This window comes from Ranitomeya variabilis, chromosome 6, assembly GCF_051348905.1.
Source record: "Ranitomeya variabilis isolate aRanVar5 chromosome 6, aRanVar5.hap1, whole genome shotgun sequence".
NCBI classification, from domain to species: Eukaryota; Metazoa; Chordata; class Amphibia; order Anura; family Dendrobatidae; genus Ranitomeya; species Ranitomeya variabilis.
The window spans coordinates 239,531,146-239,544,482 of record NC_135237.1 but is presented as its reverse complement, the minus strand read 5'-3'; the positions used below and the strand labels follow the sequence as shown (position 1 = coordinate 239,544,482).

General features: G+C 43.0%; 1 protein-coding gene across 1 annotated transcript in view; it reads left to right on the top strand.

Annotated features, from left to right (window-relative positions):
* COL15A1 (collagen type XV alpha 1 chain) overlaps positions 1-13,337 on the top strand; it is a 1,855,347-nt gene that overhangs the window by 1,240,442 nt on the left and 601,568 nt on the right. Inside the window, exon 28 of the mRNA XM_077269528.1 lies at positions 3,152-3,232. Within this exon, the coding sequence (XP_077125643.1) occupies positions 3,152-3,232 (81 nt within the window). The remainder of the gene's footprint in view (positions 1-3,151; positions 3,233-13,337) is intronic.

The window sequence follows — 13,337 nt, the reverse complement described above, 5'->3', positions numbered from 1 at the left end:
TCTATTTTCTGTTGTCCTTCTCCTTCTCCTCATCCTCATTCTCCACCACCATATCACCAGGGTGATCGTGGTTCGTGACGCAATACCCACATTATTTTTTTTTGAAGGGTGTTTATGTAAAAACAATTTGTTAGACAGTATGTTTATGTATACCCCCATGGGTAAATGTTTATCAGCCCATACACATAGTGCATGGGTATTACAAGTATAGGAGACCCGCTCCTTTCTATTGGAAACATTTTTTCATGAGGCCCTCCTCCACATCTCTTCCAAGGGGCATTGGAGTGCCTCCAAATTTTTGGCAGCCCTTACATTCACTGCATAGCAAACCCTATGGGAGACCCACTTCCTAATAATGGGAACATTTTTCATAAGGCCCTCCTCTACATCTCTTCAAAGGGGCATTGGAGTTCCTCCAAATTTTGGGCAGCCGTTGCATTTACTGCATAGGAAAACACTATGGGAGACCCACTTCCTAATAATGGGAACATTGTTTTCAGAAGGCTCTCTGACCTCTACGTCTCACCCGAGGGGCATTGGAGATCCTCCACATTTTTGGCAGCCGTTACTTCACTGCATAGGCAAACACTATGGGAGACCCACTTCCTAATAATGGGAACATTTTTACATGAGGCCTCTCTGAAGGGGCATTGGAGTTCCTCCACATTTTTGGCAGCCCTTGCATTCACTGCATAGGAAAACACTATGGGAGACCCACTTCCTAATAATGGGAACATTGTTTTCAGGAGGCCCTCCTGTATGTCTCTTCAAAAAGGTATTGGGGTGCTACCAAATTTTGGGCAGCCATGCCACTCACTGCATATGCAATAACATTATAGGAGACCGACTGTTTAATAATGGGAACAGCGAAGCATAGCCGGCTGATGGCTCTCTAAGAATAGTGAGAGCTGACTGCTGGCCCTTTCAGAATAGTAAAGGCCGCCGGATGGCCCTATAAAAATAGGTTTGTGACTTTGAGTCCCGCCTTCATAAATGAAATAGGATGTGTCTGATGATGTGTCACACACCACATGGCCAAATATGGTTGTAAAATGTTAAAATTACATTTCCCAGTGAATGCATTTGTCTTGGTTGAAAGCAATGCTAAAATTCAAAAAAATGCATCAAGAACACTACATGTGAACCTAGTCCAAGGTGTGGAGGAGCATTTTTGTTTTTGGTTATTTACTTTGCCCTATATACAAGTCATTACCCTGGAAAGGATGTTCCTTAACATATTTCCCAGGAAAATCCATTTTGGTTTTGTTTTTGTATGTTTTATTTTGAGTCTGTAAAAGTGGTGTAAGACTCTTGACAACATTGTTCACAGCAGTGACATGGAAGTCAGAAATGCTTCCAGGAGTCTTCCCCATGCTGTTCCCATGTCATTTGAGCACTGTTCCCATCGATTTCCGCAATTTCTAGTCCCTCTTCAGACTGCCAGGGGTGCCACCGCAAAAATGCTCGAGTTTCCCATAGATTGGGCTTGTTCCTCGGGTCGAGCACCCAAGCATTCTAATTTGCTCAACCCGAACAATGAGCACCCAAGCATTTTAGTGCTCGCTCATCACTAGTAACTACAGTATGATTAACTTATCCTTTTTATCAGAGGTAATTTGTGGTCTTCCTTTCCTGGGACAATCTTCATAAGAAGCAGTTTCATAATAGTGATTTATTGTTTTCATGACTGTACCTTTGAGGTTCTAGCAATTTTCTGGTCCAGCTTACCATCATTTCTTAAAGTAAAGATGGGCTGTCGTTTCTCTATAGCTAGTTGAGTAATTGATGCTATAGTCTGGGTTTTCAACAGTTGTAGAATATGGCACAGCACTGTATGGAACTTTGTACCAATGCTCACACCTGATGGTCGCAAACACTTTCTGAAGGCCGATGATTCGACAAATGAACTTTTGAAGCGGCATATCTGTTCTTTGGAAGCTACTCCATGTTACTACTGAATGAAGCTGCTTGAGAGGATAGCAAGGACGTATGAAGTTGTGATCAGTTTAAATCTGGATTGTTTTCTGGTTTGGAATCTGGTTTGCATTCTGGCTTGTTTTACCTGTGTTTTAGGGTATGTGTACACGGTGCGGATTTGCTTGCGGATCCGCAGCAGATTGGCCGCTGCGGATTCGCAGCGGTTTTCCATCAGGTTTACAGTACCATGTAAACCTATGGAAAACCAAATCCGCTGTGCCCATGGTACGGAAAATGCAGCGCGGAAACGCTGCGTTATTTTCCGCAGCATGTCAATTCTTTGATCGGATTCCGCAGCGTTTTACACCTGCTCCTCAATAGGAATCCGCAGGTGAAATCCACGCACAAAAAGCAGGAAGTCCACACTAAATCCACAGGTAAAACGGTGCGGAAAAATCTGCACATGAATCCGCAACGTGGGCACATAGCCTTATACTCCTTGTCCATATGTGTCCATTTGTTATTTTGCTGCCTTCACTCTGCATCTACAAGGTGCACATTCCAATAAGAACAAGAAAACCCAATGCATGAACAGACGTGTCCAAAATTTTGACCCTTGCTGTATATTAGATTGCAAGCTTGCACTCCCACTGAGCCCAGTTTTAGACATAGCACAATATTGTAAAAATCTCAACTGTAGCTTTATCCTTCGCTAGTAATCTTTTCTTGGCCAGGTAGTAAAATCATATGATAAAGGAGCAAACAAGAATATTTACTGTATATAAGATCTGTCATCCACGCAAATTCATTTCATTTTTTAACGAGTCTTATTTATTTTTTCAAAATTTTTTTACAGTGTTAACAAATGCAATTTGCTGCTGATCTTGGACCTGCAGCAAGTAAAGAAAATCTTTAACCAAAACACAATTGTTTTTAACGCTTTGTAAACTATTTTTACAAAAGTATAAAAGCTCATCATAAAGTAATTGTGTAAAGGAAATGTCTGTTGATGACAGCTTGTATGAATATACTTCCTTTCTACTTTATTGTGTGATCATGCAATTTACATACAGGTTATCTGAAAAATTCCTGAGGGTCTAATCTATTGAAGAAAATGATAAATGTAAAGAATGCCCTGGATCATAAAATAACAAAATTAATTTGATTCTAACAAACATTTACATTGATCCAGTTTGGGGAATTAAGAAATATAATTTACTGTATTTGTACACAGATTTTAAAGGAGAAAAAGGGTCATTTGGTCTGCCGGGGTCTAAAGGCGATAAAGGAGATGTTGGATCCCCCGGACCCCCAGGTGTGTTGATGTTACAAACTTGCAAAGCCCTGTACAGTATGTGAATTTTACATGTGTCGTGTCAATCGATTGTCTATTGAAATTGAGTATGTCAGTAGGATCAATCCTCCTAAGCCATTAAGCCATCTATGTGGATATATAAATCATAGAAAATAGAATAAAATGTAGCCTTGATATTTGCGATCTGATAATTGATATAAATATATATATATATATATATATATATATATACATATATATATATATATATATATATATGTATGTGTGTATATACACACAAAGTAAATGGATCTCTCCGAGAATCTGCCCCTGTCGCTTATTGTAAATGAAATGAGGAATTACCGGTGTGAAGCATGTAAATTAGGAGAGCAGATTGTCCATCATTACATGTCTCATACTGGTAACTAAAAGAAAAAGCGATGGATTCAGCTACAAGAATAACATTTCCTTTTCTTTTATTCATTCATATATAAAATTGTACAAAACATACATAACATTCCAAAAGCAAAATACCACCAACATCTTTCAGGTGCATGTACTAAGGGTACTACATGTGCCAGAAATGTGACGGTGGTGTTTTGCTTTTGGATTATGTATGTTTTGTGGAATTTTTTATATGAACGATTAAAACGTCAAGAAATTGTATCCATATACAGTGGGGCAAAAAAGTATTTAGTCAGTCAGCAATAGTGCAAGTTCCACCACTTAAAAAGATGAGAGGCATCTGTAATTTACATCATAGGTAGACCTCAACTATGGGAGACAAACTGAGAAAAAAAATTCCAGAAAATCACATTGTCTGTTTTTTTTATCATTTTATTTGCATATTATGGTGGAAAATAAGTATTTGGTCAGAAACAAACAATCAAGATTTCTGGCTCTCCCAGACCTGTAACTTCTTCTTTAAGAGTCTCCTCTTTCCTCCACTCATTACCTGTAGTAATGGCACCTGTTTAAACTTGTTATCAGTATAAAAAGACACCTGTGCACACCCTCAAACAGTCTGACTCCAAACTCCACTATGGTGAAGACCAAAGAGCTGTCAAAGGACACCAGAAACAAAATTGTAGCCCTGCACCAGGCTGGGAAGACTGAATCTGCAATAGCCAACCAGCTTGGAGTGAAGAAATCAACAGTGGGAGCAATAATTAGAAAATGGAAGACATTCAAGACCACTGATAATCTCCCTCGATCTGGGGCTCCACGCAAAATCCCACCCCGTGGGGTCAGAATGATCACAAGAACGGTGAGCAAAAATCCCAGAACCACGCGGGGGGACCTAGTGAATGAACTGCAGAGAGCTGGGACCAATGTAACAAGGCCTACCATAAGTAACACACTACGCCACCATGGACTCAGATCCTGCAGTGCCAGACGTGTCCCACTGCTTAAGCCAGTACATGTCTGGGCCCGTCTGAAGTTTGCTAGAGAGCATTTGGATGATCTAGAGGAGTTTTGGGAGAATGTCCTATGGTCTGATGAAACCAAACTGGAACTGTTTGGTAGAAACACAACTTGTCGTGTTTGGAGGAAAAAGAATACTGAGTTGCATCCATCAAACACCATACCTACTGTAAAGCATGGTGGTGGAAACATCATGCTTTGGGGCTGTTTCTCTGCAAAGGGGCCAGGACGACTGATCCGGGTACATGAAAGAATGAATGGGGCCATGTATCGTGAGATTTTGAGTGCAAACCTCCTTCCATCAGCAAGGGCATTGAAGATGAAACGTGGCTGGGTCTTTCAACATGACAATGATCCAAAGCACACCGCCAGGGCAACGAAGGAGTGGCTTCGTAAGAAGCATTTCAAGGTCCTGGAGTGGCCTAGCCAGTCTCCAGATCTCAACCCTATAGAAAACCTTTGGAGGGAGTTGAAAGTCCGTGTTGCCAAGCGAAAAGCCAAAAACATCACTGCTCTAGAGGAGATCTGCATGGAGGAATGGGCCAACATACCAACAACAGTGTGTGGCAACCTTGTGAAGACTTACAGAAAACGTTTGACCTCTGTCATTGCCAACAAAGGATATATTACAAAGTATTGAGATGAAATTTTGTTTCTGACCAAATACTTATTTTCCACCATAATATGCAAATAAAATGATAAAAAAACAGACAATGTGATTTTCTGGATTTTTTTTTCTCAGTTTGTCTCCCATAGTTGAGGTCTACCTATGATGTAAATTACAGATGCCTCTCATCTTTTTAAGTGGTGGAACTTGCACTATTGCTGACTGACTAAATACTTTTTTGCCCCACTGTAGCTACTGTAGTTCCATCTCTATTTTGTTTACTTGTTTTCCCACATGAGCAGTGGTGTTTATTCGAGCTCCAGATAATTGCAGACTATTGGGGTGACCTGACTACTCATTTAATTTACAATAAGATCAGGAGGCAGATTCTCAGAAAGATCTATGTCCGGCCCATAGTTCTTAGCTGCACATTTACATATTCAGAAGAAATATGGATTTCTCTGGAATTATACATCTTATTGCAGATAGGTATACACTGGGGTTGGTTTATGGTATATAATAAGTGTTGGCTGTTATCCTAATGGCCTCCCTTATGCCGTCTCTGTGCAGAATGACCCCTCACTGCTTGTCAGCAATTTTGATGATGATGATAATGTAGGATTTATTTTTTGTCCTGAAAGTGCTAGCCTTCCTTTATGGGTAAGATTGTGTTGGAGCTCTATCCTCTGTTATTGATGGTTATGATTGTTTGACAACCACAGAATAGAATGTATCAATATTACTGCTCCTATGATGGGTAGAGTTAAAATTAACTTTCAGTTTTAAACCAGAATTGATAACTAGAAAGGTGATTTTTGTGTTTTCCTGAGACTCAAAGTGTCTGTGGACACGGTTCTGTTCAACATTTTTATAATTGATCTAGATAAGCGAACTGAAGGTAAACTGATCAAATTTGCAGATCACGCAAAGTTAAGAGGGATAGCTATCACTAGAGACGACAGAGAAAGGATTCAGAAGGATCTAGGTAAGCTTGAGCAATGGACAGCGACTAATAGAATGGTATTTAAGAGGGAGAAATGCAAGATTCTACATCTGGGCAAGAAAAACGAAAATTACATCTACAGAATGGGAGGAATATAACTAAGCAACAGCACATGTGTAAAAGACTTGGGTATACTAATAGATCACAGACTACATATGACTCAACAGTGTGATGCAGCATCAAAAAAGGCAAACACAGTTCTCGGATGTATTAAGAAAAGCATAGAATTTAGATCATGTGCAGTTGTTATCCCTCTCGACTCCTCCTTAGTCAGACCTCATCAGGAATAATGTGTCCAGTTCTGGGCACCACATTTTAAAAAAAGACATTGAAAAACTAAAGCAAGTTCAGAAAAGAGCAACCAAGATGGTGAGCTGGACAGCAAAGTATGTCCTACAAGGAATGGTTAAATCTGGGAATGTTTAACTTTCAAAAAGAGGCCTTGGAGGAGATGGAGCACCCGCTAGGACTGTGGGGTACTCTGGCCGGGTCCGGTGGTCCTTAAAGAGGTAGTCAAGGTGGCGGTGTCCAGGTCCATGTCCCTGGACATCAAAGTTAAAGGAAAGATCTTTAAAGGGGATGGTTTGTAAGAAAATAATGTTCGTAATGCCACCTATGGTATGCAGTCAGGGGTGACCGATGCTGCTAAAGGGGTCCACTGGGGATGATGGTACTGCAGCAGGAATGGTATGGCTTCCTACAGGTGAAGCTTAGTCCCCAGATCTCCCGGTGTAATAAATAAAGATGACAAATGGTGTAATTCCGGAAAGAATTGGAGGACACAAGGTTGCAGTCGCTTTACCTTTTACTGATGTAGTTCAGGTACCCCGATTACAGGCGGTCTTTGGAATCCGGGCAGCCTAGAAGCGATTTGGAATTCCCTTAGCCAGGTGGGGTTGGAAGCCTTGCTTACTGCGCTGTAGTGTGCGTCCCTTGCTGCCTGAGGCTTCACACAAGGTCCTCTCTCTGACCTATATGTAGGACAGTACCTGCATGGCAGGCAACGCAAGCCTTTTTACCGGTGTCCTTACTTGCGGCGACTCCGGGCTCTATATGCTGCTGTGCCTTTGGGTGTAGTGGCGGATAGGCGACTTGAAATCTACTGCCCTCCGGTTTCTGCTGTGGGGCATACAGTCCCACACAGCCTCGGACTCCTGGTGTCCGGTTCCCATGCTTCAGCATGGATTGAGCTCAGTCGCAGCTCCCCTCCAGCTCCACACTTCTCCTTTGCTCCTTCTCCCCTCATACTCTCCACAGGCAGACTACTCGCTGACTCCTCTCTGACAGACTCCTCTCTTACAGACTAACTAACTCCTCCCCCAGCCAGAATATATATAGGTAAGCTCCCCAGAAACCGGGTCTAGAGCCCCCCCTTCTGACCTTGAGTCAGAAAGTGTTCAATATACGTGTTACCTGTTAAAGGGATCCTCCTCGCTTCCAGGCATGGCATCACCCTCCCCGAGAGGCAGGCAATACTACTGTGGTACCCAGACTCTGGGGTGCCACAGAGACTTAATAGCTGTATACAAATATCTGAAGGGATGTCACAGTGTAGAGGGTTTGCACATGGGAACATAAGCAATGGAATGAAACTGAAAGTGATAAGATACAGATTAGATGTTAGAAAAAAAAATGACAGTGAGGGTGATCAATGAGTGGAACAGACTACCCCAAGAGGTGGTGAGTCCTCCTTTAATGGAAGAATTGAAACAGAGTCTGGATAGACATCTGTCTGAGATGTTTTAGTGAATCCTGTGCTGCATTCATCAGGGGGTTGGACTTGATGAGGTCCCTTCTAACTGTAAAAATAAATAATAATCATCCCATCTTGATGTTCCTCCCAGTCTTCACCCCTGCCTTCCTTGCTGGAGTACACTCGGCAGGATGCTGCAGCAGTTGACACATGTGTTTCATCATCAGTATCATCAGAGATGTGCTGCAATGGTCCTTTGACCATTTTCAGTACCATTCCCACGTACTCATCCTTGAATAGCACAAATGGTTGTGCATTAGTGCACTCAATCTCTTTGAATTGTGGGGCAGGGCCAGGTGGATGGCCCATGGAACCACAGCCAGCAGAGTCTTCAAAAAGCAGAAGTGACTGCTGCATGACTGCTTGCCCAATTTGCAAGGAGGTGAGGGGGAAGAAAGATGCCCATGGAACGCAGGTGCAAAATCTGGGCTTTAAGGGGAGCTGGAGGAAGACAAAGCAAAGGGACTGAAGGCACTTTCAGCCAAACAATCTAAAACCACATTTACTTGTTCTGGCCTCCCCATTCATCCAATGGTTCTCGGGCCTATGAAGTTACACAGAACTGGAGTGCCCGCCACCTGTGGTACTCGGCAATAAAGATGTTAGCTGATGCTGCTGTACAGTCCTCTGGGGCAGATGATAATGCAGCTAAGTTGTAATAGCCTTCCACAGGTAGAGCTTGGTCCCCAGGCAAGTTAATGATGTGGGTGGCAATGTTACTAGCGACAGGTGGAGGTGCAGAGTGGGTGATGCCGGAAAGAAATCGGAGGACACAGTTTGTTGCAGTTCTCATGGTTTTACTCACAGTTCAGATTCCCCAGCTGGGGCGCTGTGTCCTCCAGGTATGAAGTCCAGGAAACTCTCCGGCAAGTTGGGCACCTGTCCAAAACTCCTCTTATATATGTGCCTCTCCTGGCCATCTTTCTGTGCTGGCTATCGCTTTTCCCGCCCTGCACTTGCCACCCAGTGTCCCAAGCCAGTGAACGTGGGTCTTGCAGGGCGATGTACTCTCTGTCCCCTGGACCCTCTGTGTTCACCTTTTCGGCAATTAGGTGCAAATGTGGCTGCTGCACCTGCAATCACAGTAGCCTCTGGATAGTTAGCTGGAGCCTGGAATTTTCCCACAAATTCAGGGGCCGGTTCCCCTACTGCGGCCTGGTTCCTCCACTGATGTTGGTCATCCTGGAAATGGGTCCCACTGGAGGCTTCCGCATTTCCCGTGTCCCTGGAACCCCTTCTTCCTGGCAGCTTCTTCTCCTCCCTTTCAATTCTCTTGCTCTTTCTCTGTCTGTCAAGAGCTTCAGACCTCCATGTCTGCTCAGTTCCACTTCCTTTCACCATCTCCTTTTTCACACTCCTTCCCGCCTGATTAGCTCCTCCCCTTTTTCCTACCTTCTCCACCCACTCCCCAGCACCCTTTCCTATCTAGACTGGAATGAGGCCATCCTCCCTAAGGGTTCACCCAGATGCCCCCTCTAAACTGGTGCCTGTTGGGTGCAAGTGTTAGAGTTCTGTACAATGTTCCCTCCTTACCAGAGAGTTGGGATACCACATCTCTGGCTTAAATGCCATACCCCTGTGGCATCTGGACCTTCAGGGGTGCCAAAGAACGTCCTGTCGCCTGGTTGCACGAGAGGAAGGTGTTTCATTTGGGTGTGTAGCAGACACTGATTGACCACATCCTCTCTCTCCCTACACCACCAGCATCTTCACAGCCACATCTCCTTTTTGATGCTCTCCTCATTATTTTCAAGCTAAAAACTTGCAGAGCTATTGATCGGCTTGTATATAGAGAGAGCTGTATATACAGAGACAGCTAGTTATAATACTGCCTGTTTTCAGAGTATCCCCCCCAAAAAAAAAAAACAGTGTTGGCTACCCCCTCCTCATATACTGCTGCCACCTACACCATGACCTTCTCAACCTCCTGCCCCACATGGGCCTCCACCTCCTAGTTGATGATTATATTTTTTTTATTATTATTCACTTCTTTTAAGCCATTTCACTATCAATATTTGTTTGAAGGGCAATAGTCCTGCTCTTACCCCATTTAGGTTTTTTGCAGCCCCCTAGCTCTTACTATGCTAATTTTCCAACCATTTTAAAGCACCTAAGTTACATTCTGCATTGACTTCTATTGAGTTCAAGTTCGGTGTCAAGTGCAGACCCAAACCGAACGTTTAACTCGAGTCCAGCCGAACCCAGTGAATTTGAACACCCACGGGTTCGCTCACCACTACTTGTATAGACACCTTGAAAGAGTAAAGTTGTTTTTTTGCCCACATATGGGAAAGAGATGGCTGCATAGTAGAATTATTTTTTAGACTCATTACTAACAAAGAGATGGCTGCAGCGAAGAATTATTTTTTGGTATGCCACTCATATAGAAATAGCGGTAGAGTAAATTTATTTTTTTGGCCCGCAAATGGAAAATAGACAGCTGCATAGTAGAATTATTTTTTGTCACACTACTCATAGACACAGAGGTAGAATAAAATTGTTTTGGCCCAGAAATGGGAACGAGACGGCAGCAGAGTAGAATTATTTTTTTAGACACACTAATCAACAAAAGTCGGTTGCAGAGTAGAATTATTTTTTGGGTATACTACTGGGAAAGATACAGAGTAGAATTATTTTTTAGACATACTACTCATACAGACATGGCTGCAGAGTACACAGAGGTTTTTTGGCACAGTACTCCCACAGGTTGGGTTGCAGAGTACAAACAGAACCTTTTGGGCACAGTGCTCCCACAGGCTGAGTTGCAGAGTACACACAGAAGTGTTTTGATACAGTACTCCCCCAGGCTGGGTTGCAGGGTACACAGAGGCTTTTTGGTACATTACTCCCACAGATATGGGAGCAGAGTCCATACAGCGGATTTTTGACACAGTACTCTCACTGAAACAATTGCAGAAAACGCAAAGAGGCTTTTTTGCAGACTGTGCAGTCTACTTCTGTCCCTTACTCCAACTACGTCCTGTCCCTATACTAATTAGACCAGAATGGTGGCGGGACTCATGATATGGCACTTATACAGGCCATTGGCAAGTATTGGCATGGCTGTAATTGCTCAGGACGTGCCCACAGCTGTAGCTTGATGATTGATGATATATGCAAAACTGTAAAGCGCTGCGAATTGTTAGCGCTATATAAAAATAAAGATTATTATTATTATTGGAGCACTGCAGCCTTTCAACAAACTTTATTAGACATCCTAACCCAAACAGTAAGTCTGACATCTTGTTTCGGGTTCGGTAACAGGTTCTAGATTCCAGCACGAACCCTGAACTTTATGGTTTAGGTTCGATCATCTCTGTAAATAAGTAAATATTAATAGTACATGTAAATAACATAGAGTACTTGGTTAATACGATTTGATCAAAAAAGCATAAAAGCCATCCCACTGCAACAAGGTGTACCGACATCAATATAGATAAAGGCAGAGCAGAACAGGGGCCCTACTGTTAAGACACCTACATGGAAAGCTACTATTATATATGAAATACCAGGCACAAAAAGGGGTCATGCATCTGTTTGTACAAAGTACAAGAAAGTACAGCAAAAGCAAAGAAATGAGCCAGACTATAAATTGTTATACATATGTTAATATAAAGTATGTACACTGGCGCCTAGTCACCTGAAAGGGTAGAGTAGAGTGCTGTGGGAGCTGCAAGTGGTTGCAACAGGTTCTGTGCCAACCCTGTTAAAAAGAACAACCAAGTAATGAAAAATAATTAGAACCACTGCGCTTACCCAAGAGCAACAGAACGAGCAAAAAAAACTTGACTTACTTGGTAAAGAATCAGTTATTGAATATAAGAGCCACTTGTTCCCTTAGAAGCGGAGTAGAACCTGATTGTGGTATATTATTATTATAAGAAGCTGTTTTGTGCTATACTGTGAGGTATTCCTATGTGGATACTGATATTAATCCTTCCACAGGTTTAGGAAATATTTTGTTTATGTAGAGGACTGGCGGCTGCACCTGTAGTGCTTGCTTGCCGCAGTGTGGTGAACCGGTACATATACATGCTGGGGTCAGCGCTTATAAGTGTAGTTTGTAGCGCCGTCCGGCAATTGGTGGTACAGGGTGATGCCAGGGGTTTCCTGCAGAAGCGCGTTCTAGCAAGAGCTAGTTTCACTGAACATTGAGCGAATTATTTAGTTCAGTAAGTTGGTACACTACTGTAAGTGTGCAAATCGCATATGAGCGGCCACATGATGACTTCCCAAATTGGTTAAGCTGTGTATTAGGAGGGGGCTCAAAAATGAATTCTTGCCCATGTGCTAGAAAACTCTGATCTCTTAAACCAAAGGAAATGTTTGGAAAGAGATCAATTAACACCTCTGCTTCTTTTATCACCATGAACAAAGAAATATTTTTGTTCTGATATTTTGCTCTTTAAACCTGAGTGAGTGGAATTGCTCAGTGTTTCTCTTAACCCAAAAAATACAGTATACTGCCATTAACCCCTTTCTGACCTCGGACGGGATAGTACGTCCGAGGTCAGAAGCCCCTCTTTGATGCGGGCTCCGGCGGCGAGCCCGCATCAAAGCTGGGACATGTCAGCTGTTTTGAACAGCTGACATGTGCCCGTAATAGGCGCGGGCAGAATCGCGATCTGCCCGCGCCTATTAACTAGTTAAATGCCGCTGTCAAACGCAGACAGCGGCATTTAACTACCGCATCCGGCCGGGCGGCCGGAAATGATGGCATCGCCGACCCCCGTCACATGATCGGAGGTCGGCGATGCTTCTCCATTGTAACCATAGAGGTCCTTGAGACCTCTATGGTTACTGATCCCCGGCAGCTGTGAGCGCCACCCTGTGGTCGGCGCTCACAGCACACCTGATTTTCTGCTACATAGCAGCAAACAGCAGATCGCTGCTATGTAGCAGAGACGATCGTGCTGTGCCTGCTTCTAGCCTCCCATGGAGGCAAAAGTAAAGAAAAAAAGTTAAAAAAAAGTGAAAAAAATTAAAAAAATATAAAAGTTTAAATCACCCCCCTTTCGCCCCAATCAAAATAAATCAATTAAAAAAAAATCACACCTACACATATTTGGTATAGCCACGTTCAGAATCGCCCGATCTATCAATAAAAAAAAAGCATTAACCTGATTGCTAAACGGCGTAGCGAGAAAAAAAAATCAAAACGCCAGAATTACCTTTTTTTGGTCGCCGCGAGATTGCATTAAAATGCAATAACGGGCGATCAAAAGAACGTATCTGCACCAAAATGCTATCATTAAAAACATCAGCTCGGCACGCAAAAAATAAGCCCTCAACCGACCCCAGATCATGAAAAATGTAGACGCTACGAGTATCGGAAAAT